Source organism: Macaca mulatta, chromosome 8 (assembly GCF_049350105.2).
Source record: "Macaca mulatta isolate MMU2019108-1 chromosome 8, T2T-MMU8v2.0, whole genome shotgun sequence".
Classification (NCBI taxonomy): Eukaryota; Metazoa; Chordata; class Mammalia; order Primates; family Cercopithecidae; genus Macaca; species Macaca mulatta.
The window spans coordinates 24,656,386-24,684,263 of NC_133413.1; the positions used below are offsets into that span (position 1 = coordinate 24,656,386).

General features: G+C 53.1%; 1 protein-coding gene and 1 long non-coding RNA gene across 11 annotated transcripts in view; both read left to right on the forward strand.

Annotated features, from left to right (window-relative positions):
- Nucleotides 1-321: 321 nt before the first annotated feature.
- Nucleotides 322-27,878, forward strand: part of RHOBTB2 (Rho related BTB domain containing 2) — a 33,570-nt gene continuing 6,013 nt past the window's right edge. Inside the window, exons 1-10 of one of the 10 annotated variants that reach the window (XM_077943225.1) lie at nucleotides 322-504; nucleotides 618-689; nucleotides 2,166-2,430; nucleotides 7,672-7,750; nucleotides 17,806-18,007; nucleotides 18,793-18,896; nucleotides 19,378-19,563; nucleotides 20,145-21,163; nucleotides 21,409-21,527; nucleotides 24,271-24,421. In XM_077943225.1, coding sequence (XP_077799351.1) covers nucleotides 7,695-7,750; nucleotides 17,806-18,007; nucleotides 18,793-18,896; nucleotides 19,378-19,563; nucleotides 20,145-21,163; nucleotides 21,409-21,527; nucleotides 24,271-24,421 — 1,837 coding nt within the window. In that variant the 5' untranslated portion in view covers nucleotides 322-504; nucleotides 618-689; nucleotides 2,166-2,430; nucleotides 7,672-7,694. Of the gene's footprint in view, nucleotides 505-617; nucleotides 690-2,165; nucleotides 2,431-6,126; nucleotides 6,244-7,671; nucleotides 7,751-9,276; nucleotides 9,319-10,168; nucleotides 10,490-13,086; nucleotides 13,512-14,436; nucleotides 14,601-15,708; nucleotides 15,714-17,403; nucleotides 17,529-17,805; nucleotides 18,008-18,792; nucleotides 18,897-19,377; nucleotides 19,564-20,144; nucleotides 21,164-21,408; nucleotides 21,528-24,270; nucleotides 24,422-27,878 lie in introns of those variants that run through there. The other 9 variants (XM_015144968.3, XM_077943229.1, XM_077943226.1 and 6 more) reach the window with 9 other exon arrangements.
- On the forward strand, nucleotides 10,169-11,630 carry LOC144330747 (uncharacterized). Its single transcript, XR_013397168.1, has 2 exons — nucleotides 10,169-11,166; nucleotides 11,259-11,630. It is a non-coding gene; the product is annotated as an uncharacterized LOC144330747 (long non-coding RNA).

The window sequence follows — 27,878 nt, forward strand, 5'->3', positions numbered from 1 at the left end:
TAGCTTTTCTGCTATTTGCTTTCTACCTGTGTGCAGGTGAGCAGAAGCAGGAACAAAGCCTCCTCCCATCAACCAGCAACCACCTGTACCTTACTTCTTCATGGCCTTCCCTCTCCCCAGTTCCACAGCCTCTAGCTCAGGTAGCCGGAATTAATTACCGGTGGGGTTGAAGCCATAGCTTGTTCCCTGGCTGTAGGCCAGGCTCTCAAGATATGCGTCAGAAAGGCCAGTGAGTGAAATTCCAAAGCAGTGTGAGTCACCAGGGGCTGAGAAGGATAGGTCAGGACAAAAAGAGCAGGAGGTGGACCAAAACAGTGCCCTGAGGGCCAGGGGCTGGGCCAGGCAACAAGAATGCTCAACTGGCCAAAGATGGGGAACAGGGCCTCCGGTCTAGGTGGTTTGTCTCTGGGCTCTGCACAGCCCTGGAGGGGAGAAAAAGCCTCTGGCCCAGGGTTTATCTCTGGGCTCTGCACAGCCCTGGAGGACGAGGGAACTAGCCAGCAGGTCGGTCCCCTGGTCACACCCCTGGATGCAGGAATCATCTCCCTCATCTGCCTTCCCATAAGCTGGCCTTTGGATCCCAGCCCTTAAAACCCTTGTGTTGTTTCTTCCTGCAGACCTGGTCCAGAACACTGCTTCAGGACAGGGAGTAGTGACAGGCCAGCGGAGCCCCAGAGGCAAGGCGGCAGGTAAGTCTATAATCCTTCAGCCCTTGCTCTGTGCCCAGGGTAAAGAGAGGAATCTCCAAGCCCTGGCTTCTCTAACCTGGCTTCACCTGGTCACTCACAGCACTGCACAATTTCCAGTTCTCAGGATCAGATTTCTTCTAAAGGAGGGGTGTGTGAAGGGAGCATGAGGGGTAGGTGCGATCAGCAGTCAAGCATCTTCCCCATCAAGGTGCGGCGGCCCCTGGACTGTGGCCCAGCAGCAACCTGTGGCAGCCAGATCTGGGGCAGGAGGTGGAGGGCAGGAGGCAGAGGGCATGACCGTCATGAGGGTGTCCAGGGGAAGTGTCCACAGTCGCCATGTGCCAGCAGCAGGCCTGGATGCCACTCTCTCCTTGTGACCCTGGCCAGGACCGAAGGGAAGGCCCCTGAGATCAAGTAGATGACACTGCACCCCACCCCCCAACAACCCATTGAATCCGATCCATCTAGACGGGCCACTGGCCAAGAGGAGCACAGGAACAGCTTGTGATAAAGGGCCACCTCGGCCTTCTTGCCCACTCTAGCTCCTGCCCCTCCCCAACTGAAGGCTGCTTTCCAGCACCTCTGTTGTCCTGTTGCTCCTTCCTCTCCTTTTTTTTTTTTTTTTTTTTTTTGAGATGGAGTCTCACTCTGTCACCCAGGCTGGAGAGCAATGGCATGATCTCGGCTCACTGCAACCTCCGCCTCCCGGGTTCAAGCGATTCTCCTGCCTCAGCCTCCCAAGTAGCTGGGATTATAGAGGCCCGCCACCATGCCCGGCTAATTTTTTTGTATTTTTAGTAGAGACAGGGTTTCACCATGTTGGCCAGGCTGGTTTCGAACTCCTGACCTCAAGTGACCTGCCCACATCAGCCTCCCAAAGTACTGGGATTATAGGCATGAGCCACCACACCTGACCCCCTTCCCTCTTTTCTTACTACTCACCACCATGTCCTGGGTAGCCCATTCACGGCTCCACCCCACTCTGGGAGCTCCCCATCTTTTAGGCAGCAGGATCCGTTTATCAAGAGAAACTGAGCAGCATCCCTAATCCTCGCCCTCTCTTGCCCTCAGCCCCCCAAATTTTGTTCCTTTCTGTAGCCACACTTGGCCAAGAGATCTCAAGATCTCTTACTGTAGAAATTCCTTCCAGGGCAACAGAGACCCCCAACCACTCCCCCACCCACAACCCAACCAGACTGCTGTCACTTCCTCGCAAAGCAGTAGCTGAATGTGTCACCCTAGCTTTTGGAAGGGTTAGGGCTGAGACAGATGCTAGCTAGGCTATGATAACTCAGACAAGGGGCTGAGGCTGAGAGATGGGCATCCCAGGCACCAACACAGGTGGAGAAGGGCACAGGCTCTGCAGAAGTGGCAGCTCGGCTGATTTGGGCCCTCTCACCTCACCATGTAAGGATCTTCTTGGCCTGGCTGTAAGTTAAAGAACTTTGTATCTTCTCCCTCTTCCCTGACCTCTAGGGCATATTTCTTCATCTGCAACGGCTAAGACCTGTCAGTTCCTCTGATGGCCATCTCTATCAATACATGCATACTTTCCTTCAATTGAGTTAAAAGTCACATGCCTTGAAGCAAGAAAACATTTCTACTTTCTCTTTTTTGAGACTGAGTCTTGTTGTGTCGCCCAGGCTGGAATGCAGTGGCACTATCTTGGCTCACTGCAGCCTCTGCCTCCTGAGTTCAAGCAGTTCTCCTGCCTCAGCCTCCCAAGTAGCTGGGATTACAGGTGCGTGCCACCATGCCCGGGTAATTGTTGTGTTTTTAGTAGAGACAGGCTTCATCATGTTGGCCAGGTTGGTCTTGAGTTCCTGACCTCAAGCAATCCACCAGCCTTGGTCTCCCAAGTGTTGAGATTAGAGGCATGAGCCATGCATCCGGCCACATTTCCACATTCTTAACTCCCTACTGGGCAAGGATTGTCCCCTGGGGTGCTTGTGGGTGGGGTAGGGCTCCAGGTCTAGTGTCAGCTGAGCCATTCCTGCCTCTCTGTTCTGTCTCCCTAATATGTCTTAGGCTAACATCACACAAGCAGAATTTCAGAATTTGAGGATCATTTAAGGAAACTGCCTAGGTTCAGGCAAGCAAAAGGAAACTGAAAGCCACAGGTAAAATCTGGCATCAGAACCATAGCACTGGGGCCTGACGCAACTGCCAACTAGCCGTGACTTTGCGTAGGCCTCGGTTTGCTCATCTGTAAGATAAAGAGGGTGATTTTGACATAAATTAAGAATAATGTGCTAGGGCACGAGGCCTCAGGGCTGTGCTGTGCGTCTGTCTCCCCGAGAGAATCTGAGCCAGCTGCCTGGTGAGAACCCCCACCCTGCCTGCTTGCTTTGCAGCCCTGGCAAGTCACATGCCCTCTCGGAGCTCCATTTCCTTCTCTGCCAAATGGGGATAAGAATAGTTCCTCCATCTCATAGGATTGTTTTGAAATTTAAATGAAGTAATACATGCAGCACAATCCCGGGCATGTAATAAACACTCAGTAAGTTATTATTAGTATTATTATTATTAAACGTAGGCTCATTGACGACATGATAGCATATCATCATTTTATCATCCTCACCATCTCTTGCACAGGGTGTGGCACTAGCAAGAGCTTAACATGCATTTGATAAATGAAAAAAAAGAAAGGATAAATGAAGGAAGGACAAAACAAGTCTCATATTTTTCAGAGAAAAGGGGGACCCAGGTTAAGCAAAGGGACTTGGGGTGCTGCACAGGTAGTTCAGGTGTATTCTGTTCCGGAAGGGCTGCTGGTGCCCCTGTGCCACCTTTGCCCTCCACACCCCCACCACCCCACCTTGCAGGCCCGCAGCTGGGAGGCAGCCTGCAGGCAGGACATCTTGGTTGGACCTTGGACTTGACACCTCCTAGCCCCCGGCTCCCTGGGCCTCAGTTCTGCATCTGTGAAGGGGTGGCCACTGTGAGGCTTTGCAGAGGTGGCAGTGCGTCAGTCCACTTAGGGAGACTCTCTTCTCCAGCCAGGCCTCCACCAGCAGCTCAGGCTCCGGGGCTCTCTGTTGGTGCCTCCCAGAAGGAGAAGGAAGAGAGGGTGGGTTGGGAGGAAGATTATGTGACCCAGAGTGAATGTTTCCAGGCATGTGGTAAGCCACAGACAACCAGAAGGTTGAGGCGTATATTTAGTGGCCTTTGAGGCACCCTGAACCGTGTGTCCAATGGGTGGTACCGCCCTGCTGCTCAGCCCAGGCCCCGCATCCCAGGCCATCTGGGGTCCAGCCTGTTCCACCGAAAGCTTCCAACTCAGCGCCGGCTTCTTGCCTCTCCAGTCCCTGCGTCGTCTGCCTATGGTCTGGCCTGCTTGCCTGCCTCCCCCGACCTCAATTCATCCCTTGCGGAGAGGTCAGAGACTGTGTGTGGGGGGGAATAGCCATGTCCTGTGGAGCAATGCTTTGGCTGTGACAAGTCAGAGTGGACTCTCGGTTTTCTCCACTCAAGCCCTTTCCTTCTTCTTAGCTTAAAAATTGTCACTCTGGGAGGGGGTGGGATTCCCCTGGGTGAGCTCAAAGGTAGCTGCTAAAACTTGGGCTGATGGGAGCCTGAGAGAGGGTTGTGGGTCCGGAGAAGGCCAAAGCAAAGCAGCTGCCCTGTGGGCTTCTCGTCACTGTCACCACCTCCGGAAACTTCTGGCCAGCTTTCCCTGCCCTCGTCCATCCAGGGCCCATCCAGGCTTGAATACTTCCCACCAGGGCCCCTGGGATCCTGGCCGTCCCAGCCTGCTAATTTGTAAGCCGTCCAAGCCAGGGCCACGTGCATTTATTTTTATAGAAATCTCTGCTCAGGAAGTGGGGAAAGGATAGGACAGATAAACAAAAGGGAGGAGAAGTGAGGAGGAAAGGAGGAGAAAAGAGGGACCTGTGGAGATGGGCTGGAGGGTCTTTGATGGTTGAATGAGTCTGGTGGAAAACACAGAGTCCTGGACAGTTGAGGGCATTCACTTCTCTCAGCTAGAAAAAGTCAGGGCCAGAGACTCCTCAGGTATCATCCAGGTCAATGACCCGTTTTCCTGAAGACCCTGTGGGGACAGGGACTCAGCTCCTGACTCCACTCCACGGCTTTTACACCATTCTCTGACTTGCATTGTCATTTGGGGGTCCATGTACCAAGAAGGCAGAGGGTAAGGGGGATGGCTGGGCAGGGTCCAGCCTGGAACTCTGCAAGAGGAGCTCAGAGAACCACAGCCCTTCCCAGATGGCCCCTGGCAATCCTCTAACCTGGGTCAAAAGCAGCTACAACCCTAAATTCCTGCCTAGTTACTGACATCCAGCAATGCCCAAGGGAAGGGTCAAAGTTCAGGATTAGTTGACCTTGATAAGAACGCTGACTTCCAAGTGTTTACTACACAGATTCCGCACCCCCAGTCAGACAGCCTAATTGCAACCAGCCTCATTGCAATGTGATCATGTTTTTAAGCAGCCTGTTCTGTTCCACGCACTCCTTTATCTGGAAGCAGTAAACAAGAATACACACGCTCAGTGGACCACCTCTGCAGGTCAACAAATAACTTTCTCATCCCTGACATCAACTGTTATCCCTGTGAGCAGAACCAACTATCAAAGGAGAGAGATGGGTCAGAGGAGAAGAGACAGGGGGCTCCTGGACACATACGTCCCCTGCCCCCTCTAAATACTGCAGCCACATGGAAACCCGTGGCGAACAGTTGGGGCTTTTTATAATCTTTATTTGTTAACAGTTCAGGCTATTTTTTTTTCCATGCTGCAAGAGATGCTAATGCCTCATGAAAAAGTTGTGAAAAAAAAAAAAAACAAGTTTATTTTGGGGTGATCAGCCTCCTCAGAGCTTCTCACTCGCAGCTCTGCAGGGCTTAAGGAATGAGGCCTGCCCTCTCTCCGGAGGTCTGCAGCTTGGCCAAGCAGAAGGATTCTTAGACCCGGAAGCCCTGGCTGTAGTTTGCATTTTTGTCTCCCTCTTGTACCTTCTCTGCCAAGAAAACAGGGTAGAAATCACAGGATCTAGCTTCTTTCTGTTGCAGGCCTGCCTGATGGTGGCTTCCAGGCCCTGCCCTGCGATATCACCATCCCAGGGGACTTGGAGTGGATCAACAATCATTGATATATATCATGCATTTCCTTTGTGTGCAGTGTTTCATGGTATTAAGGGTGGTACTTGGAGCTTTTGAAAGACAAAAACCAATGCCCCAATTTCTTTACTGAAGCCAGAGATGCTTCAGAGATGCAATAAATGTTTCATGGAGGCCTTGCACAGCCGTGACTTCCTGGGAGGCAGGGCCAGGGTAGGGAGGATTGGGGGAACGGGCACAGGGGTCTGTATGCCCACACTTCTGCCAGCAGGGACTAGGCATAGCCTGGCCAGACCGGACTGGAAGTGGATTCTTCAGGTCCTGCTTGGAGCAGCTCTGCCAGCTGCACGATGTGACTGTAGGATGGCTGCAAGAAGAGGCTGGCCAGCCGGGAGGACCCCACTGTCAGAACTCTGACTGGTGCTCCCTGTTCTGGGCTTCATTTTTCTGGGAGACCCACAGGCCACTAAAGCCATGGTGTGCATGGGATTTTTCCTCTTTTCTTTCTTTTTTTGAAGGGGGAATGGGTTCTTGCTCTGTCACCCAAGCTGCAGTATGGCGGTACGATCATAGTGCACTGCAGCCTTGAACTCCTGGGCTCAAGTGATCCTTCCGCCTCAGCCTCCAGAGTAGCTGGGACTACAGGTGTGCACCATGGCGTCCGGTTCTACATGGGAGTTTTTGACCTTGGGAGATTAGACCCTTACCCTCCATGCTGTCTGCCCTCCACACACGACCCAGATGGCAGAGACACAAATGGGAGGTGGCTCCCCCTTTACCCAGGGCATGGGGCTTAGGTCTGCGAGGGGGAGCAGGCAGAAGTGGAGAAGGAGTTAGAAGGGTCTCAGTGCTAGAAGGTACAGGAAGAAGGTCATGTAGCCACCCATGTCTTCAGGTAAGGGATAATGTGATCTCCCCAATGGGAGACCAGAGAGATTAAGGCTCCTGCCCAAAGTCACACAGACACTTCCAAGGTTGGCACCAAGTTCAATGGTTGCTCCTCCTCCTTGGTTTCTTTTCACTCCTGGGAGCTTCCTCTTCTCTTGGCTTCTCTGGCTTCCCTGCCCCTGAAGGGTCGTGGCAGAAGTGCCCCTCCATCCTCCCTGAACCATACAGTGCCAACAGCCTCCCGAGCTGTCTGCCTGGCATCTCTAATCTCTTCCTTGATCACTTCCAATCTCTCCTGAAATTCTAGACTTTTCTTTGGCTAAACTGGTCCCAAGACTGTGACTGACCATTTAAAGAAACTGAAGGTGGGGACGATTGCAGAATTAGATTCTCTTTCTGTCTCTTACCATGTGTTTAATCCTCACTCTCTCTCCAAAAAATACCTCCTCCTTCCATTCTCAGCCATGCTGGCCATCAGCTGGTCTTTTTCTGAGTCTCAATTTGGGTCAGGAGATGTTTCAATGAAAAGAATGACCAAGAAAATATAGACCTTCCATACTAGGCACCCACAGAGGATATCAGGGCCAGAATGAGTCTTGGAGGTCACCTGATCTGGCCCTCGTCCATGAGAAAGTGAGGCCCAGAGAGGGGAGGAAATTGTCCAGTGTCAAGCAGCTTCGTACAGGCAGAATCCAGGCCTCTGATGCACGACTGACTGCTCTTTTCCAAATCGCCAAACCAGCTCAGAATCCGCAAATGCCTGAGGCGCATGATGCACAAGGACCCCAGTTTTGGCCTCTCATCTAGTCCCTTGACTCCCTGGGATGACCTCGGTCTTGGCCCCCAGGCTGGGGTCTCACCCCCCGCTGGGCCCAGACAGCAGGGGCCGCTCTCTTGTCTTGAGCAGGGCCCTCTATCTGAGCTGAGCGACCTTGGAGTAATTCCCAGTGTGCTCATTCCCTTTCTCCCCTCTGTCTCCCCTGCCCCACCCCATCCACTCCTGTCCCTCACAACCAGGAGCCTGCAGGGAACATAGAGCAATGCAAGCCTGGAGAAAAGGCCCAGATGGCCCCCGGAAGACCCCTTCGGACAGCATGTGAGTAGATACTGTGTACTGTGCTCTCCCTTCCCAAACATTGATTCATCCATCGAGCATTTATTAAACATCTCCCAAATTGTTTATTGAAGCACTAGACTGCAGGCACTAGACTAGCATTAAAAAAATACCTTTTTTGGCCGGGCGCGGTGGCTCACGCCTGTAATCCCAGCACTTTGGGAGGCCGAGGCGGGCGGATCACAAGGTCAGGAGATCGAGACCATGGTGAAACCCCGTCTCTACTAAAAATACAAAAAATTAGCCGGGCGCGGTTGTGGGCGCCTGTAGTCCCAGCTACTCGGGAGGCTGAGGCAGGAGAATGGCGTGAACCGGGAGGCGGAGCTTGCAGTGAGCCGAGATCGCGCCACTGCACTCCAGCCTGGGCGACAGAGCGAGACTCCGTCTCAAAAAAAAAAAAAAAAAATACCTTTTTTTTTTTTTTTTTTTTGAGACAGAGTCTTACTCTTCACCCACTACACTGGAGTGCTGGAGTGCAGTGGCACGATCTCGGCTCACTACAACCTCTGCCTCCCAGGTTCAAGCGAGTCTCCTGCCTCAGCCTCCTGAGTAGCTGGGATTACAGGCACACGCCACCATGCCCAGCTAATTTTTGTATTTTTAGTAGAAAGAGGGTTTCATTTTGTTGGCCAGGCTGGTCTCAAACTCCTGACCTCAGGTGATCCACCTGCCTTGGCCTCCCAAAGTGCTGGAATTACAGCCGTGAGCCACCAGGCCAGGTTCAAAATACCTTTTTGAATAAGCATTATCCTTTTCAAAAAATTTTTAAAAAATTTAATAGAGACAGGATCTTATTATATTGCCCTGCTGGTCTCCAACTCCTGGGCTCAAGCTGTTCTCCCACCTCAGCCTCCCAAAGTGCTGAGATTACAGGCATGGGCCACCGCACTCGGCCTGAACAAGCATTATAGTGTTGCTTCCTGGCCTGTGAGCAGGAACCTTATCTGAGGAAAGAGAAACCTCCATCCTGGCTCTTAGGAAAGCTCCCCTGCCAGCCCCAGGGAGTTCTCAGTACGATCTAGGAGACAGAAAAACCCAATGATAGATTGGTGTGATTGATATTATTAGGGGAGCACAGGGGAAGAACAGGAAACTTACACTTTGTCAAGTGTAAGAAAGTATTCATGGAAGGCTTCCTGGAGGAAGTGATGTCTAGGCTGAGACTTGAAAGATGAGTACACATTTATCTGGTGAAAGGAGTAGAAACAGAAAGAGTGTTCAGGCTGAGGAAACTGCTTGTGCAAAGTCCCAGAAGCTTCCTGTATCTTTGTGGGGACCCGATGGTGTCCGTTAAGCCCCGGACAGGGAAGCCGAGAGACTCTAGGCTTTCCAGATTCAGTTCCTTCACCCTGCTAGGGCTCTGCATCTTGAAATGCCTCTACTTTTGCTCATGGCTGGTTCTGAACTTTGTCCCAGCTGCAGGGTAGAGACAACACATGCCCCAGCCTGCACATGGCAGGGGGTGGGGGGCGGAGCTCATGTCACAAGGCCCATGGGCTGGGCTCCGCAGAGGCTCTAGTGTTCCAAGACAGGGGTGCCATGAAAGCGTGGTTAGTACCCTGCAAAATGTTGAAGGGTAAAGCTGCCTGTGAAGCAAAGGGAAGGTGCAGGTTGGAGGAGGGGCTGAGCCAGGGGGTCTGCATTGGGCTGGCACTGGGGAGGGGCCTTCAGAGCCACAGGGAGAGCAACGCTGGTGGGACTGGCTGGGGAGCCTGCTGCGTGTGCGCTTTCCTAAGAGCCAGAATGGAGCTTTCTCTTTCCCCAAATAAGCCTCCTGTTCACAGGCAGGCATCTGCCCGGCTTCAGGAAAACAGCAGCCGCGTGACGGCCTGGAGGAGGGTGGTGTGGGGAGGCATGAAGGGGGTGCCTTCTGGGGACAGGTTCCAGGGGTTTATGTCACTGGGGAGGTGGGTCACAGAGGGATTTGGTGAGGGAAAAGATGCTGGGGTTGGGCAGGGGCAGGAGATTGTAGAATGGAACTTGACTCCATGCTGCCAGGAAGCCCTCGGGCTACAGCCACGTGGCTGGGCACGTGGCAGGACATTGCCAGACCCACCAGCAGAAGCAGGCTTGGGAAGCCAGGGATGGTGGGAATCAGTGCTCAGGCTCAACTGCTCCTTGGAATTACACCAGTGTTTCCAAGCTGCAGCAAATGGGCAGAGAGGGCTGGTGTGTGTGTGTGTGTGTGTGTGTGTGTGTGTGTGTGTGTGTGTCTGTGTATGTAACAGAATGGAGGAGGCAGAGAAAGAAAGGCCAGAAGCTTTTGTCTCCCACCCAGGCCTGCCTTGAGAAGTCACCTGAATCGAGGAAAATGGATTCCTCAGGGCCTTGGGTGGGAGGGCGCAGTGAGGAGAGTGGGAGGCTTCCTGTGCTGTGAGACGCTGCTGCCTGCTGGGTGCTAACAGCTGGGGACAGGGATGGGCATGAGAGGGCCCAACAGCTCCTTGCTTGCTGGTGGGGAAGCCTGGCCTCTGGGAATGGTCCTGTTTTCCAGGATTTGGCATTGGAGAGCTGGACAAAGATGAAGGGACATGGCAAATCCTTGGCTGGGGTGCCAGGGGCTGGAGGCTGTATTGAGTAGCAGGAGTGGAGGGCCCAGGGCAGTCCTGGCCAGGGCTGGCTGGGAAGAAGGCCTGGTTTTAGCCACAACTGGGGCACAGGCCGACGGCTGGAGCTTGCTGGTGGTCTGCCCCTTGCACAGCGGGGAAAACGCTGCCGTCTGTGAGTAGTGAACCGCGGGAGCTCCTCGCAGGCTGCTGGCCTGGAAGAGGTCTGCGGAGGTCACCAGACAGCCTAGGGTGGGACATGGATGGGGCGGCTTGACAGTGACAAGGGGCTGCAGAGGACGGGCTGGGGGGCACTGGTTGGAGGAGGTGGGGACTTGGAGGAACTCTGATGATAAGAGGGGACTGAGTGGGCCGCCAACCATGACAGCTGAGAGATGAAATGATGGGGAAGGACTTTGGTTTGAAGAAAGGCTGAAAGAGGGAACTGCGTGCAAAAAGCAGGGCTGGGAATTGAGGAAACCTCCCCAGCAAAGCTCCTGCCTCTGCCTGAAACAGTTCACTGAGTGTGAGCAGGGCGGGAGCTGTGGGGGTGCAATTTCATTTGACACCCACATTTTTGTCTAAGACCCTTCCCCCGCAATCAACACTACACCTTGGAATTCGCACAGTCCAGCCTGGTTGAGGCTTCCAGGCTGAGCAGGCTTTTTCTCCCAAGGCAGAAAGGGCATTGGCTCCAGCTTACAGGCTGAGCAGCCACCCTCTCCTGCTTCATGACTTTGGGTGGGAGGGAGTTCTGTCTTCCTACTCCTTGCTCCACCGGGGCTATGCCTCCTGCCAGGACAGGTGAAAGGTGATGTCAACTGACATCTGGCACTCAGCTGGTCTCTGGAGGTAGGTGGAGGGAAAAGGGTGTCTGTGAGAGAGACCCTGGCCTGCCGTGGGAACCATGCAGAGAGCTCATGTTACGATTTTCTCTGGCGCAGGGGCTCTCTTTGGCACACAGAAGATGCGGTAAGGCTCTTTAATGCCAAACATGTGGAGGAAGAACATATGTGAGCACGGTTTAGTTTCTCTCCTAAATATGTATTCAGATAAGTACTTTCTGGTTTATGGAGGGTGATTTCTAACCAGAAATGAGAAGCAAGTAGCCCTGTCAGTCGTTGTGAACCTCTTGGCTAGCTCTGGGTAGATGCAGAAAGGGGTGGAAGCAGCATCCTCCAACGATCGAGCACTTCCTGTACATTGACCAGGTAGGTAGGCACGTTGATCACAAACACCTTGATGGACAGCTTCCAAGTATATGTATTCACAGATGAGAAGCATGCTTCAGACAATACAAAATTCATTTTTAACCCGGCTTTCTTTTGGCAGTCAATTTCTCTTCCTAATCATATTTTGCATAAACTAATATTAGAGTGGATTTGCATTTTCAGAGCACAAGATGGAGGAGTGGTGGAGGCGGTTCAGGTAGGCGGCATGCCAGTCTGGGCTTCAAAAATTGTCCAGAGGTAACTGAGGAGTTGAATCAAACCAGACTGAGCTGACTACTGTAACACTAGCAGTCATGATCATCCTGGCTGGGTGCGGTGGCTCTCACCTGTAATCCCAGTACTTTGGGAGGTCAAGGCAGGCAGATCACCCGAGGTCAGAAGTTCGAGACCAGCCTGGCCAAGGTGGTGAAACCCCTTCTCTACTAAAAATACAAAAATTAGCCGGGCATGGTGGCATGCACCTGTAGTCCCAGCTACTTGGGAGGCTGAGGCAGAATTGTTTGAACCCAGGAGGTGGAGGTTGCAGTGAGCCGAGATTGCATCACTGCACTCCAGCCTGGGCAACAGGGGGAGACTCCAAAAAAAAAAAAAAAAAAAAAAAAAAAAAAAAAATTATCCTGATGAAACCAGCCTTGAATATGGAAAGTGTCTTCTAAGGACCACTCAGGTTATAGATGTTATACCTTAGAATCTCTCTATTTTACAGAGGGGTAAATTGAGGCAGAGAACCCAAAGAAGGCTTAGGGACGATTTTCTAGGCTACTGTCTTCATGGTGTTTCTTTCAGAGATCAGCAGCTATTACTGAACTCCAGGAGGCAACAGGAGGGAGGTGGGATGGAGGTGGGGACCCGCTGAAGAAGGCCTAGTTGGGAGACAGGTAAGGTGGTACAGGTACCCACCCCACAACTCATTAAGGGCCATGGAGGGAGGAAGGCTCTCAAATGCCACGAAAATTCCCAAGGCAGCAGAGGGCTCGTATGGAACGCCGGTTCTTCATTCCTACCCACCCCCTGACTGCCCCTACCGTCGCCTCCCCATGGGCAAGTGGTGAGGACCTGGGTTTACAACCACACGTTCTCTTCCAACTAGCATCCCTTCCAGGGCGCACTAGGATGCCTCTCAGAGGTTCTTCCCTGCCTCCCGAAGGAAAGGGGAAAACCCCGTGGGCGTCCGGGGAGATTTTGCGCCTAGCCAGGTGGAGGGACCTGCACCACCCAGACCAGCGAGCCGAGACCCTCCTCGCGGCGTCCCTGCAGGAGGGGCGGAGGAGCGCGGGCGGCGGGCGGGAGCGGTGCGGAGGGGCGGGGTGTGCGGAGCGGCGGGGTCTGCGGAGCGTCCAATCCCCTTCTTCTCCAGCCCGCCCCCTCCCCGCCCCCCGAACGCTTTCCACCAACCGCGCGCAGCAGTGGGCGGGGCCCGTCACGGCCGTCGTCTTGGGTACGATTTTTTCTCCCCCCTTTTTTACCCTCCCTTTTTTTTCTTTTTTTTTTCGCCTATCCTTTTTTTGTGAATGAAAAAAGGAGGTCGCGAACGGTCCCCGGGACTGCAGCGCCAGGCGTCTTCGCGGCAGCGCCTTCGCCGCGGGCCCGGGCGCGTAGCGGCGGCGGCCTCGCCCCTCTCCCGGCGCCCCTGCGCGCCGCCCGCAGCCTCCGCAGCCCGGCTCCGCGCGCCGCCGTGACATTGGGCGCCCGGGGCGCGGGGCGATGCTGATCCGGAAGGGGCAGCGGCTGCAGTGCAGCGCGCGCGTCCGCTCCTGGGCCCACGTCCGGCCTGGGCTGCCCTGCCGGAGTTTCTGAGCGGCCGCGAGCCGGCCGGGAGGCTGGAGCCCAGCAGCCCCGCGGCGGCGCCGGCGTCGTCCCAACTTGCAGGCGCGGAGGGACCCTCGACATTTCACTAAAATGAGCGTGCTCAGCAGGAAAAGATGTGTTCCTCACGCTAGAAGCCACCCCGTCACATGTAGTGGTGTAAGTAGATGGCTGCTCGCGGTTATGGCGGGGTGGCCAGCAGCCTTTGCAGACGCGCCGCGTCGCCCTCCCGGCCCTGCTGCGCCCCTCGCTATGTTTCCTGGGCCCCGCTCTTCCCTGGGCTCTGGCTCTGGCAACTGGGTTCAGAGAGGCTGAAGACTAATCCTTTCCGGTGTTTCTAGGGAAAGGAAGATGACTCGATTGCCTCGGCGTGTCGTGCCCCTCCCCCTTCTCGATGTTTAACAAATTTTAAATTTCTATTTTGTGTGTGTGCAGAGTAGCGTGTCAGAAAAAAAGAAACACGGTCCAGAGTGGTGGAAGTGATTCTGTTAAGAAAACAAAAACAAAACAACAGTGGAACTGGGGTGTTTTGCTGGCGGTTCTGGAGCTGGTTCTTTGAACTCAACTCCATTGCAGTCTATGTAACTGAGTTCTGTGAAACTACTGGGGAGATCCTTGGCGGTGTTTGGTGATGTGTCCACATTTCAGGTTTGAGGGGGCTTATCCTGTGTTTAGGCTTGTATTTCTTTAATATGACCATTCAGGGTCCCTTTGGGCCTTGCTTTCTGTTGGATCTGCACGGGGCTCCTTGCAATGCCAGCGACCCCCGTGGGAGCCTCCCCGAATTCGGAGTCCACTCTCTCTTTGTTCTTCTCCTTCCAATTTTCCCTTCCAATCCATCTCCCTTGATTTTACCTTCATTTTCAGGATTTTCCTCGCTTTCCCATTTTGCAAGATGATGTGGGATATTGGTTGCTAGGAGACAAGCCAGGCTCCCAGGGAGATTCTGTTGTTTCCTTGACAACCAGACTAGGGCAGCCACAGATGAACAAGCCTCCTATCAGCTGTGGGAGGGAAAGGGGCCCTTTCTGAGCTCTGCAAAGAGTGTGTGTAGGGGTGTGGGGGTGGGACTGGGAGTGCACGAGGTTTGTAGCTAATTTCAGCACACCTTGGGTTTTGGTTTGCACCAAGTACAAAGAGCTGGGAGAGCGGTGGGCAGGAGGCTGTTTTTGGAGAGGGGCACAGGCATCATGGAACAGGGATGGAAGGAACACATACCAGTGACTTTGCGATTGTCATGGAAGAGGAGTGAGTTGGGGGTTGTGATGCCCAGGGCCGGGTGGTGAGGAGGTCATAGTTTATGGAGGTTGATTGAGTGGGGATGAGGCAATTGAGGGAGAGTCTGGAGTCATGGAAGAAGAGAGAGCCGGAGGGAGAGGGGAAGTTGAGAAGCTCACTGAGTGGGCTGTATCACCATACATCAGCCATGATACAACATCAGCAACATCCTAGGGCAAAAATTGTATTACTCTTGGCACGCTCTCTCCAGGATAGGATCCTCATTTAAGACAGGCCTGATTAGACTAAGAGTTTTCCCAGCTGAATTGGGCTGGTCTGTATCTTAAAGAGAGATATAATTACACATATAGATATGCAATCTAGCATTATATAATACCACATTACATAAGAAGACAAACACCTCCTTTCAGCCCAGCCTCTCTTGGCACAAATTAACCACGGTTCAGGAGACTCTTCCAGTACCTTCATACCCATTTCCCAGAGTGGGAGACTGATATCCAGAAAAGTGAAGTGACTTGCCCCTTCCTAGATAGGACGGTGAACTTTGCCAGTCAGGCAGTTGGGACAGGGTAGACAGGGTGAGATGATACAAATGGAGAGGCAGCTGAAGGACAAGCTGGGGATGGCTGAAGGGGCTGGGGAATGGAGGGAAGGGGTGGCGCAGCTTGGGAAGCAACTCAGCAGGTCTGGTGTCTAAACTCATGGCACAGTATTTGTCAATTTCCACTTGTTGATTGGCTGACCCCTGCTTAACCCTAGAGGTGACATAGCACAAGGGGGGCACCAGTGTTTTCATCACAAAGTAGCTGAACTTGGCCCAGCACTGCTCTCCTGGTGTCTTGGCATTATTCTCATTGTCAAAGTGCTCCTGGATTTGAGAACTGACACCCCTCCATTATGCCTCCTCATTCTCCCGCTTCGGTCTACAGACCTATATGCTGCGAGAATCAAAACTTGAGAAAGAAGTTTTTTTGGCCCTTGGGTTTTAATCTTTATGCTCCAGCTGCACATATTTTATATTTGGGATTGTATCTGTTTTGGTATTCACTTGACAAAACAGAAACCACAGCCCAGGTGCCACCTCCTGGTGCCAGCACATCCCTCAACTTGAGACCAGGAACTGTGAAAGTGGGGTTCCCGGTCCTCAGCTCAGGAGAGAGAATTGGGAGGAGGAAGCCTGTGTTTAGAATAACAGTTCTCTGGGCCAGGTGTGGTGGCTCACGCCTGTAATCCCAGCACTTTGGGAGGCCAAGGCGGGCAGATCACTTATGGTCAGGAGTTCGAGACCAGCCTGGCTAACATAGTGAAACCCCATATCTACTAAAAATACAGAATTAGCCAGCATAGTGGCACACACCTGTAATCCCAGCTACTTGGGAAGCTGAGGCAGGAGAATCACTTGAACCCAGGAGGCGGAGGCTGCAGTGAGCCGAGATCGTGCCATTGCACTCCAGCCTGGGTGTCAAGAGCAAAACTCAGTCTCAAAACAAAAGCAAAAACAAAAGCAGTTCTCTGCTGAGGGAGGGTGAGGAGAGAGAGGGGATGATACAGTTTCCCTGGAGACCACGAGGGCACTGCATGGAGACCTCGTTGAAGGGTCCAGATCCTGTAACATTCCAAAAAGGAGGAGGAGGTTGTCTCATTGAGAAGTCCTTGCTGCACTTTTTGCTTAGGTTGCTGAGATGCATCCACTCGCGCGAATCCCAGTTGCTATCGTTACTTGGATATTTCGGTCTGCATCCCTGCATGCTGGCATCCAGTTACAGCCCGGCAGGAATGGAGCCTCCCTGTTGCTGTTGGTGGCCTGGCTCTGGGATGGATGGCTCAGCAGCCAGGGTGCCTGGGCAGCCTCCAGGACTCAGCTCAGCCTTCCTTGGCCTAGGAGGGATGCCTCCGGGCACTAAAGCCCCCCCAGACAACTTTCATACACACAGGGAATGTGAGTGGGGCGGGCAGATGATGCTGGCGAAACCAAGCTTCCTAGTAACGCCGGCCCTGCCCCTGCTCCCTGATCCCAGGAGGGTGGATGCCGAGGCCAGGGCCTCCTGGCGACAGATTTTTAAACACGAACATGACATTTGACTACAGAAGTGCTTTCTGTTTGTTCATTCAAGCCATCCCTCTCTGGGGGTGGAGAAGCCACTTCCTCTCTGCTCAACATCGAAGGCAACTGAAGCAAGAATTTGCCCAGAAATGTAGGCTCAAGTTTCTGATCCTTTGCTTCCTGGCAACCCCATCACCCATGGAGCCAGTTTAATGAATATCACCCAGGAGTGCCAGCTGCCTGGGATCGTCAGCCTGAGAATCGTCCTCCCTAGGAATGGGAAGGGTAGAAGAGGGTGGAGGTGGATCTCACTCTCTCTGAGGTTGGGGGCAGGGTGCCGGGAGGACAGCCCCACATCAGGGAAGTAGAGGCCCATTGGCCACTGACAGTACCATCACAGGCCTGTGGTTCCCCTCACCCCCATCTCAAAGCTGGACCCGTAGCTGAGCATGACACATGGGCAACAGGACAGACCCGTAGTAGAGAAAGGGAGGCCCCTGGGCTGGTCAGGCGCATCCAGGAACCTCCCCATCCCAGAGAGGCTGGGAGGAATTGCATCTCTATAAAGGGGGCTGGGGTCTGGGGTTGAAGGATGCACTTAGGCAGGCTAGGACTTGGAAATCCACCACCACCAGAGAGGGCGAGGCAAAGAGTGGAGGCCGGGAGAGCCGCTGCCCAGTTCTGACAAGTCCATTAAATTTTAAAGTGCTCTGCCCCCAGGCATGCTGGGAAGGGGTGGGGACCTGGCCGACTCTGCTTCTCTCAGCTGTTTGTTGTTCTGCTGCCACTGCCCTGCTGGGGAAGGAAAAGGAGAGCAGATGAGGAGTGAGCTGCCCTCTCTGGAGAGGGGACAGGGCAGGGCCTCGGCAGGCCCCACTGGTGATCTCGTGCAGGTCTCCTCCATCCAGACGCACAGCTGGAGGATGGCGGGAGCAGGAAGGGGACGGGTGGCCCATCTGGTGGCACTGCTCCTCTCAGCCTGAATGGGCTTCTGGCCTCTTGGACCCTCGCAGAGCTCTTGGCTCAGAACATTGCCTGCTCCTCCTTCCTCCTGTCAGCTCCGGGGCTTGCAGAGGGGCAGCCTGACTGAGGAGAGCTGCGGGTGCTGGCCCTGGCCCATGGCGAGCTGGCATGCCATGCCGTCCTGACTGCCTCCCTCCTCTCCCTCAGGTCCCGTTTAATGGATTCTGACATGGATTATGAAAGGCCAAACGTAGAGACCATCAAGTGCGTTGTGGTGGGGGACAACGCCGTGGGCAAGACTAGGCTCATCTGTGCCCGTGCTTGCAATGCCACCCTCACCCAGTACCAGCTGCTGGCCACGCATGTGCCCACAGTGTGGGCCATCGACCAATATCGTGTGTGCCAGGAGGTAAGGCTGCAGGGCTACCTGGCTGGGGATCCAAGCCATGAGTCTGGGCTTGGGGGCTTCCTGAGGCACAACTTGGTGTCTCCAGAGCTCACAGGAGCCCTGCAGGGGTGGGACAGGGTGGGGTAGGGGCAGCTGAAGAGGAAGGAGCCCCTGGAGAGAGGTTTGAGCCAAGCCTGCCCCAGGGGAGCGTCTCTGGCTGGTTGTGTTTTCAGGGACTGAACTGGTGCCTGGGACTCCAGCTTTGTGTGGGGTACTGCATTGTATGTAGTCACAGCCCTAAGTAATGGGGAGCACTGGGGGACTGGGGCTTGGAAGAGATACAAGCTGAGAGGAGCAAAGAAGCTGGCAGCTGATAGCGAAAGACCAGAGACTCACAAACATGCCATTTGCAGGGAAAATGAGGAACAAGGGTCAGCTCCCGAAGAGGCCCCTTCCACACCCATAGCCATCCCTTAGGGTCTCTTCCATCTGCTTAGGGTCTCTTCCACCCCCTTAGGGTCTCTTCCACCCCCTTAGGGTCTCTTCCACCCTCTTAGTGTCTCTTCTACCTGCTTAGGGTCTCTGCCACTCCTGGTCGGCTTGGAGGCCACCCTTGTCATTGATTCTATATAGATTTCATGTGGATGAAGGTTGTGCAGGATGCACAGTGGGTAATGCCAGCCCTGTCCCTCCCTCCCCGGTGCTGTCTGGAGCCTCCAGGTGTCAGCCGGCACCTATCCTGAGCTGGCACACGGAGGGCCCCAAAACTGCTGCCTTCGAGTCCCACTCTTCCTCCCCTGTCCCAGGTGCTGGAACGCTCCCGAGACGTGGTAGATGATGTCAGCGTCTCTCTGCGCCTCTGGGACACCTTTGGAGACCACCACAAAGACCGTCGCTTTGCTTATGGGAGGTAGGGAAGGCCTCTGGCCGCCTGCAGAGAACCAACGGGGTGGGTTTTTTCCTGCTTTTCCCAGGAACCAAGCACCTCTGAAATTTCAGCTGGCAAGAAGGAGTGGAGAAAACAGCTCTGGCAGAGCCTCGTGGGGGCTGGGGCAGCCTGGGGCAGGGAAGGGAGCCTGGGCCCGGGATCAGGAAGCCTGGATTGACTTCCAGCTCTGTGCCTAGTGGCTCTGAGATGATGTTTCTCAGTTGTGAAGTGGTAAAAATGGCCATTTCTAACTCACAAGATAGCTGTGAGGCCAAAACAAGTCTTGAGCTCTAAAATGCCACATCAATTGGAGGTATTGTTATTCTATGTTTTGTGTAAGAACACGTGAGCAGATACCTAAACCAGGTGTGGGAGTGTATGGGGCTGGGGTGGGGCAGATGTTCCAGGACCAGGTCAGCTACTGCTTGCTTCTCTGCTCGTAACCTTACTCTCCCACCCGCAGATCGGACGTGGTGGTTCTGTGCTTCTCCATTGCCAACCCCAATTCCCTCCACCATGTCAAGACCATGTGGTACCCAGAAATCAAGCACTTCTGCCCCCGAGCACCTGTCATCTTGGTGGGCTGCCAGTTGGACCTGCGCTACGCTGACCTGGAGGCTGTCAACAGGGCTAGGCGACCCTTGGCTAGGTAGGAGGTGCTGGTACCAACGAGACAAACAGGGATGGATACCTCACCATGGCTCCCTGCTCAGCCCCGGGGGAATTCCACTGAGCCTCATGTCTCTCCCTCCATTTGGAGCAAGCTTGCATCGGGAGTCAACAAGCATGCTCATTCATTCATTCATTCGTATACCTGTCGCACACCTCTGGTGTGGGCAGTGCTGTGTAAAACACCATGAAGAAAGACAAAGAGGAAGAGGTGATATTTGCATGAAAAAGTCCTATAATTTTGCTGAGGGATCCACTAAATATGTGAGCATGTTAAATATCCCTGTGAAGCATTGCCTGCTAATTGCCAGAGAGGCAGTGCTGTCACGGCTTTGCACTGGAGCGGTCACTGGGGCCTGGCATAGTAGGGAAAGCTTTCTGGAAGAAGGAGGGCTTGGGGTGGACCTTGAAGGAGCTTGATGGGATTTGGCCAGACAGAGCAGGGCAGGAGTGGGTGGGGACTGGCACCCAGACCCTGAGCAGAGTCCCTCCAGCCTGTGGAAGAACAGGCAGCTCCCTCCACCACCAACACAAGCTTGGTTTCCTTCTTGAACCCACCAGGCCCATCAAACCTAACGAAATCCTGCCCCCAGAGAAGGGTCGGGAGGTGGCCAAGGAGCTGGGCATCCCCTACTATGAGACTAGCGTGGTGGCCCAGTTCGGCATCAAGGACGTCTTTGACAACGCCATCCGAGCTGCACTCATCTCCCGCCGCCACCTGCAGTTCTGGAAGTCCCACCTCCGCAACGTGCAGCGGCCTTTGCTGCAGGCACCCTTCCTACCCCCCAAGCCACCGCCCCCCATCATCGTGGTGCCCGAGCCCCCCTCCAGCAGCGAGGAGTGCCCCGCCCACCTCCTGGAGGACCCGCTCTGCGCGGACGTCATCCTGGTGCTGCAGGAGCGGGTGCGCATCTTTGCCCACAAGATCTACCTCTCCACCTCTTCCTCCAAGTTCTATGACCTGTTCCTCATGGACCTGAGTGAGGGGGAGCTGGGGGGCCCCTCGGGGCCAGGGGGCGCCTGCCCAGAGGACCACCAGGGCCACCCTGATCAACACCACCACCATCACCACCACCACCATGGGCGAGACTTCCTGCTCCGAGCAGCCAGCTTTGACGTATGCGAGAGCGTGGATGAGGCTGGGGGCTCCGGTCCTGCTGGCCTCCGTGCTTCCACCAGCGACGGGATCTTACGGGGCAACGGAACAGGGTACCTGCCGGGCAGGGGTCGTGTGCTCTCTTCCTGGAGCCGAGCTTTTGTGAGCATCCAGGAAGAGATGGCAGAAGATCCTCTCACCTACAAATCCCGGCTAATGGTGGTGGTGAAGATGGACAACTCCATCCAGCCGGGGCCCTTCCGGGCGGTCCTCAAGTACCTGTACACGGGGGAGCTGGACGAGAACGAGCGTGACCTCATGCACATTGCCCACATTGCTGAGCTGCTCGAGGTCTTTGATCTCCGCATGATGGTGGCCAATATTCTCAACAATGAGGCCTTCATGAACCAGGAGATCACCAAGGCCTTCCATGTCCGTCGGACCAACCGGGTTAAGGAGTGTTTGGCAAAAGGCACCTTCTCAGGTATGAAACATGCTTGGAAGGCGAGGGGTTCTGCATTGGTGCTATTAGCATTGCCTGTCGGTCTTAGCTCCTGGTGTCCTGGAGCTGCGGCTGCCATGCTCTTGAAGCCTGGTTTTCCCCAGCTGGGAGCGGGGTTGTTACATGCCCCGAATCTTCTGGGTTCAGGAGGAGGCTCCGTGGCTCCCCTTGGGGCTCGTTCTCCCACCTTCTTTCATCGGTCCTCCTGTGATGCTTCTTCTGGACAGATGTGACCTTCATCCTGGATGATGGCACCATCAGCGCCCACAAGCCCCTATTGATTTCCAGCTGTGACTGGATGGCTGCCATGTTCGGGGGGCCATTTGTGGAGAGCTCCACCCGGGAGGTAAGGCTGAGGACACAAAGCCGGGAAGGAGGGAGTGAGACATTGGCACCCTTTACATCTGAGGCACTGCCATTCAGGGTACTTTCTTCATCACTGACTTTGTGCTAACCACAGGGTGATGGGCCCAAGAGAGGTTTATGAGGTGGTTCCTGGAGCTAAGGATTATGCAATACACCAGGAGAGGGAATTACACTAACACCTCAACGTGAGAGTTTAGAAAGCACTTTCAGTTCATCATCTCATTGAATTCACACGCAACTTACACATGTGCCACTCCTACCGTATACTTAGGAAAGGGAGCCCCTGAGAAGTTAAGTGACTTGTATGAAGTTGGAAGTAGAGTTAGGACTTGAACTCAGGACTTCCATTCCTTGGCTCTTTACGTTGTACCTTACTGCCTCCCTGACCCACCTGAAACAACTGGATCCATCACTGTTTTAAAAGGTAGGTTTTTTTATTATTGAGGTGTAGAGAGGCCCACAGATTGCGAGATGGCTGTCATTGATAAGACAACTTGTTACAGATCCCAAGAAGACGGGGCATGCCACACCACCATGGCTGGGGGTCACATGGGGAAGCTCTGGGGTCAATCAGGAGGCAGAGGGTTTCCATGGGAGGGAATGGGCGAGGCAGGTTGAGCAGGTTTAGGATTAGCTGGTTTGAATAATGTTAGCAGGCTCTGGGGCCTGGGGACTGTCTCTAGTTGTCTGTCACCTGGCTCTAGGGGGATTCGGGCAGGGGAATAGTGGCCTGGAGTGTGAGAGCCCATAGGGGAGGTGGTGGACTGTGGGCTCTGGATTGGTTGGTTTGCATATGAAAGGCATGCTTGCAGGCAACTCCTTCACTATCTCTAGGACCTGGCCAGCCCTGGGGAAGGCAGTCCCTACAGGGCCAGCAAGGCTTTAGTTGTCAAAGCATCAAAATTCAGAAAATAGGCCTAGGTGGTGGCTCACACCTGTAATCCCAGCACTTTGAGGGGCTGAGGTGGGAGGATTGCCTGAGCCCAGGAGTTTGAGACCTGCTTGGGAAACACAGATACCATCTCCACAAAAAAAAAAAAAAAAGAAAGAGAGAGAGAAAGAAAAGAAGGGAGGGAGGGAGGGAGGAAGGAAGGGAAGGAAAAGCATACTTAGCAGAACCACCTGCCCCTCTAATCAGTGCCCCTCCAGCTCTCATGATGCCACCACTTTCTCATGCACCTAGACTGGAAACTTAGGGTTAGAAGAAGCGTATCAATGTGTCCTTAGAAATATCTCTTAGGGCCGGGCGCGGTGGCTCAAGCCTGTAATCCCAGCACTTTGGGAGGCCGAGACGGGCGGATCACGAGGTCAGGAGATCGAGACCATCCTGGCTAACACCGTGAAACCCCGTCTCTACTAAAAATACAAAAAACTAGCCGGGCGAGGTGGCGGGCGCCTGTAGTCCCAGCTACTCCGGAGGCTGAGGCAGGAGAATGGCGTAAACCCGGGAGGCGGAGCTTGCAGTGAGCTGAGATCCGGCCACTGCACTCCAGCCCGGGCTACAGAGCAAGACTCCGTCTCAAAAAAAAAAAAAAAAAAAAAAAAAAGAAATATTCTCTTAGGTTTGGTCTCTTTTCCATTCCAAGCAGAGTAGCCTGGGCAGTAGCCCTTGGTGTGCTCTGAACTCCTGGACCTCAGTTGCCCATCACTGAGTGTTGAACCTTGTACTTAACGAGGTTCTACTTCTTGCAGGCGCGTGGAGTTCTGAACATCCACACAGTTTTCCCTGCTGCTCTGTAACTGCTTCTGAGCGCAGGGACTGGGTCTTTTTCCTTCTGCCAAAAACCCTGTCAGCGCCAGTCTCTTAGGAAGTGCTCACCAAATGCTTGAATGAAAAACAGAACCAAGCACGAGGCTGCATCACATCCTGTGATGTGGAATGTGCATTTTCTAAGATTTCTGGGAAGGAATTACTTAAGGAAGGCTAAGTGGAAGCGTTGGGAGTTGGTCTCTGAAGTGGGAGTAGGATTTGGATATACAAAATGTGAGACTAGGAGCTCTCACGGGCCCCAGGGGCCTGCCAGCCCCAGGCACTTCTCGGTACTATAGACGCCAGCTTTAAAGCTCTAGCCAGTTCCCAGCACAGCCTGGAGGGCCTGATGAGAAAGCAGTTTGTGTTGCAGCGCTGCTCTCAAGAGATCCTGGAGGCCCAAAGCAGCAGCTTTGCGCAGACAGAAAGAAGTCAGCTGCCATGGGCCTTACTTATTCTGTATCCCACTTCTGTTCCCTACAGGGATGGGAGGGGCTGGGGTGTAGGTTGAGGTGACCAGAAGGCCTCCTTCAAGCATCCCGCGATCGAGAGCGGCTTCCAGAGGGTGCCAGTGAGTAGTATCCAGGTCCCTTTGGAAGAATTTAGAAGCTGGACGCCATGGCTTGTGCCTATAGTCCCAGCCACTGAGGAGGCTGAAGCTGGAGGAATGCTTAAGACCAGGAAATAAAGACCAGCCTGGATGGCATAACAAGACCCTGTTGCTAAAAATAAACACATAAATGATAGTAGAGTCCTGTACTCTGGTGCTGTAAGCAAACTGGGGCTCGGCACAGGTTGTCGCTCTAGGGGCCAGGTGTTGGGGTGGTCTTAGCAGATACACACGCAGCACAGGGAAGGCCGCCTGTCTCAGGGAGCCCGGGTATGAGGCCAGAGCTCTTCGGTTTCTCAGGGCTGAGTTCCTCTTCTCCTAAGCAGGACCTCACTGCTATCCGCTCACTACTTCCTGCCCCAGGTGGTGTTTCCCTACACAAGCAAGAGCTGCATGCGGGCCGTGCTGGAATACCTCTACACGGGCATGTTCACCTCCAGCCCCGACCTGGATGACATGAAGCTCATCATCCTAGCCAACCGTCTCTGCCTGCCACACCTGGTTGCCCTCACAGGTAACTAAGCGGCGCGCTTGGGGACCTCCCCGCGGGAGAGGCCAGGGAAACCCCAAGGTGCGATGTTCTCCTCTTACCTCTCTCTTCCTGGGGGACAAGCCGATGTCCAAGGGACTAAGCATACATGAAACGGAATCTGTTGACGGGTACAGAGTTCTGGATGAGGACATAGAGTGAAGAAGGGTGTGTGCGGGGCCTGTTTGACGGGGTCACCTGAGAGGCTCTCTCCAAAGGCGATTTCAGCCCAACAAAATGGAACATAAGGCTGGGCACAGTGGCCCATGCCTGTAATCCCAGCGCTTTGGGAGGCCAAGGCGGTGGATCACTTGAGGCCAGGAGTTCAAGACCAGCCTAGCCAACATGGTGAAACCCCGTCTCTACTAAAAATATAAAAATTAGCCATGTTTGGTCGTGGGCACCTGTAATCCCAGCTACTTGGGAGGCTGAGGCAGGAGAATTGCTTGAACGTGGGAGGTGGAGGTTGCAGTGAGCCGAATTTGCGCCACTGCACTCCAGCCTGGGCGACAGAGCGAAACTGCATCTCAAAAACAAAAAGTGGACCATGACAGTGCTTTATGATCTTTGCTTGACTTCACTTGGACAAGCTTAAGAAGTCAAAAAAGAATAGAACACAATTCCCACATTTCTATCCTGTGGTTCTCCTCCTCCTTCCTTTCCTTTTATTTTCCTTCTTCTTCTTTTGCCTTTTTGCTTCTTCCCCTAACTTTGACATCACCTTCTCTTCCTCCTTCCAAAAACAGCACACAAACATCCCTGCCGCTCCTTAGTCCCTGCACGGATTGTGCGAGCTGGAGCTCAGCTTTTAGTGTGGACCAATCCCAGGGGCTCTCTGAGGTGGAGCAAGAACTGAGTCATGGGGGAAAGCCGGCAGCAGGCAGTCAGGGTCCAAGGAGCCAGGGAAGAGAAGTGGTACTCATGGGGTGAAGGGAGCCTGGGGCCAGAGACCCAGGCAGGCAGACAGCTCTTGTTCATGTTGGAGTTGGCATTTGAATTGGTGGTGGTGGTGGCATGGGTACCAGTGCTGGTGTTGATGCCGAGGTTAATATTCTTGCATAGGTTGGGGGGCAGAGAGCAGATCCTCACATACTGAGTTAAGGTTCAGGGAAGGACCCAGTGTCAGAGCTGCTGGGATCCAGGTAGATGATCAAGATCGGGGTTCAGATAGGAGGGAAAACAGCAATCCTGTAAGGAAAAATGAATGATGAGGTGGGGCTGGGTTATGGAAAGAAGGCAGAAATCGTTGATCAGAACCAGAATATTAAGAGCAGAGGCTGCAGAGGGAATCCAGGGGCCCCAGAAGGGGATAAAGGGGACTTTGGGGCAGATAGTAAGAGGCTTCTGAAGATCCCAGCTACAACGGTGTATCTTTTTCTGCTCTCCATGAAACAATGGTGTGATCTTCCCAGAGCACATAAAACTTCAAATTCCTAGATGGAATAATTCCACTTTTAAAAGACTGTCTCCAGAGAAATGACCCAAAGGGGAAAAACGCATAAAGTTATTTCTAGAGGTTCATTTCGTCATGGCAGGCAATTGAAGCAAGTCAGAGAAAAACCGTTGGTTAAGCACACACGGGCAGTTTTCACGTGGTGGTCATTAAAAATGTGAAACTGGACTGCTGCATGGAAAGGCTTATTGAAAATAATGTTAAGTAACTTTTCTTGAAATTATCGATACACACTAGGGAACATATACAAAAATGTTTATATCTGCTTTATTAAGGATCAGTAGAAGATGCCAAGTTTGATATAATTGGCGATGGTTTAAGTTTTGTGAGATATGCTTCCTGTGAGGCCATTAATTCCAGCTGAAAACTTTTATTCAGTAGAACACAAATACATAAAAGCACATTAAACATATGTTCAGGTTACTGAATTATTGTTGTTGTTATTTTTTTTTAGAGACAGGATCTTGCTCTGTCACCTAGACTGGAGTGCAGCGGCCTGATCATAGTTCACTGCAGCCTCAAATTCCTGGGCTCAAGCGATCTTCCCAACTCAGCTTCCCAAGTGGCTTGGACTATGGGCCTGCCTCATCACACCCAGCTAATTTTTAAATTTATTTTTATTTTTTATTTTTGACAGTCTCACTCTGTCGCCCAGGCTGGAGTGCATTGGTGTGATCCTGGCTCACTGCACCCCCTGCCTCCTGGGTTCAAGCGATTCTCCTGCCTCAGCCTCCTGAGTAGCTGGGACTACAGGCACACGCCACCACACCCAGCTCATTTTTGTAATTTGAGATGGGGTTTTGCCATGTTGGCCAGGCTGGTCTTGAACTCGTGACCTCAAATGATCCACCCGCCTTAGCCTCCCAAAGTGCTGGGATTACAGGCGTGAACCATGGCACCCGGCCTAATTTTTATATTTTTTGCAGAGATGAGGTCTCGCTGTGTTGCCTGAACTGGTCTTAAACTCTAGCCTCAAGTGATCCTCCCATCTCAGCTTCCCAAAGTGCTGTGATTGCAGGCGTGTGCCACCAAGCCTGGCCTAGTTTAATGAATTATTATAAAGCAAAATGCCTTTCTAATCATGACCTATGTCAGGAACTAGAATCTTGCCGGCCACCAGAAGTCCTCTGCCTCTCCCTCCTCTCTCACAGACCCCTCTCTCCTCCCTAAGAGGAAGCCCTTTGCCTAGTACTCCTTCTTTTTATGGTACTTTTTATGGGCATATTTCCTTACTTTCCTTTATAGTTTTATCATCCAAGTGTGTGTCATTAAACACTACAGTATGGTTTTTTACATTATTTTTTACTTTTTAAAATTATTTTTGGAGATGGAATCTTAACTGTCACCTGGGCTGGAGCATAGTGGCATGATCTTGGCTCACTGAAACTTTCACCTCCCAGGTTCAGGAGATTCTCATGCCCCAGTCGCCCGAGTAGCTGGGATTACAGGCACCTATCAACTTGTCCAGCTAATTTTTGTATTTTTAGTAGAGACGGGGTTTCACCATGTTGGCCAGGCTGGTCTCAAACTCCTGGCCTCAAGTGATCCACCCACCCTGGCCTCCCAAAGTGCTGGGAGTATAGGCGTGAGCCACCGTGCCTGGCCGGTTGTTTGTTTTTGAAGTATTATTATGATCTCTTAGATCTGAACATTCTTGATTGGTTTCAGTTAATTGCAGTTATCCTCACTGAGGCTCAAATCCTGCACTCTTTGGCTTGGCTCGAGTCTTACGAGCTTCCTCTCTATCTGGAATGATGGGATGTTCTAGGTTTCTCTTGAACATTCTGTGCCCTAGACCTGGAATCAGCCATTTCTCCAGGAAGTCCTGGTTTCTTGTGTTGGAAGTGGAACTGGTATTTGTGTGCACTAGGAATGCTCATTGTACTGGGAAGACTGTTGTTTCTAGGTCGTTTTTGTGGGCAGAGCGGGAAAATATATTGATCTTTTTAAAGATAAGATACCTCATGAGTTTATACTGATGCTTCTAAT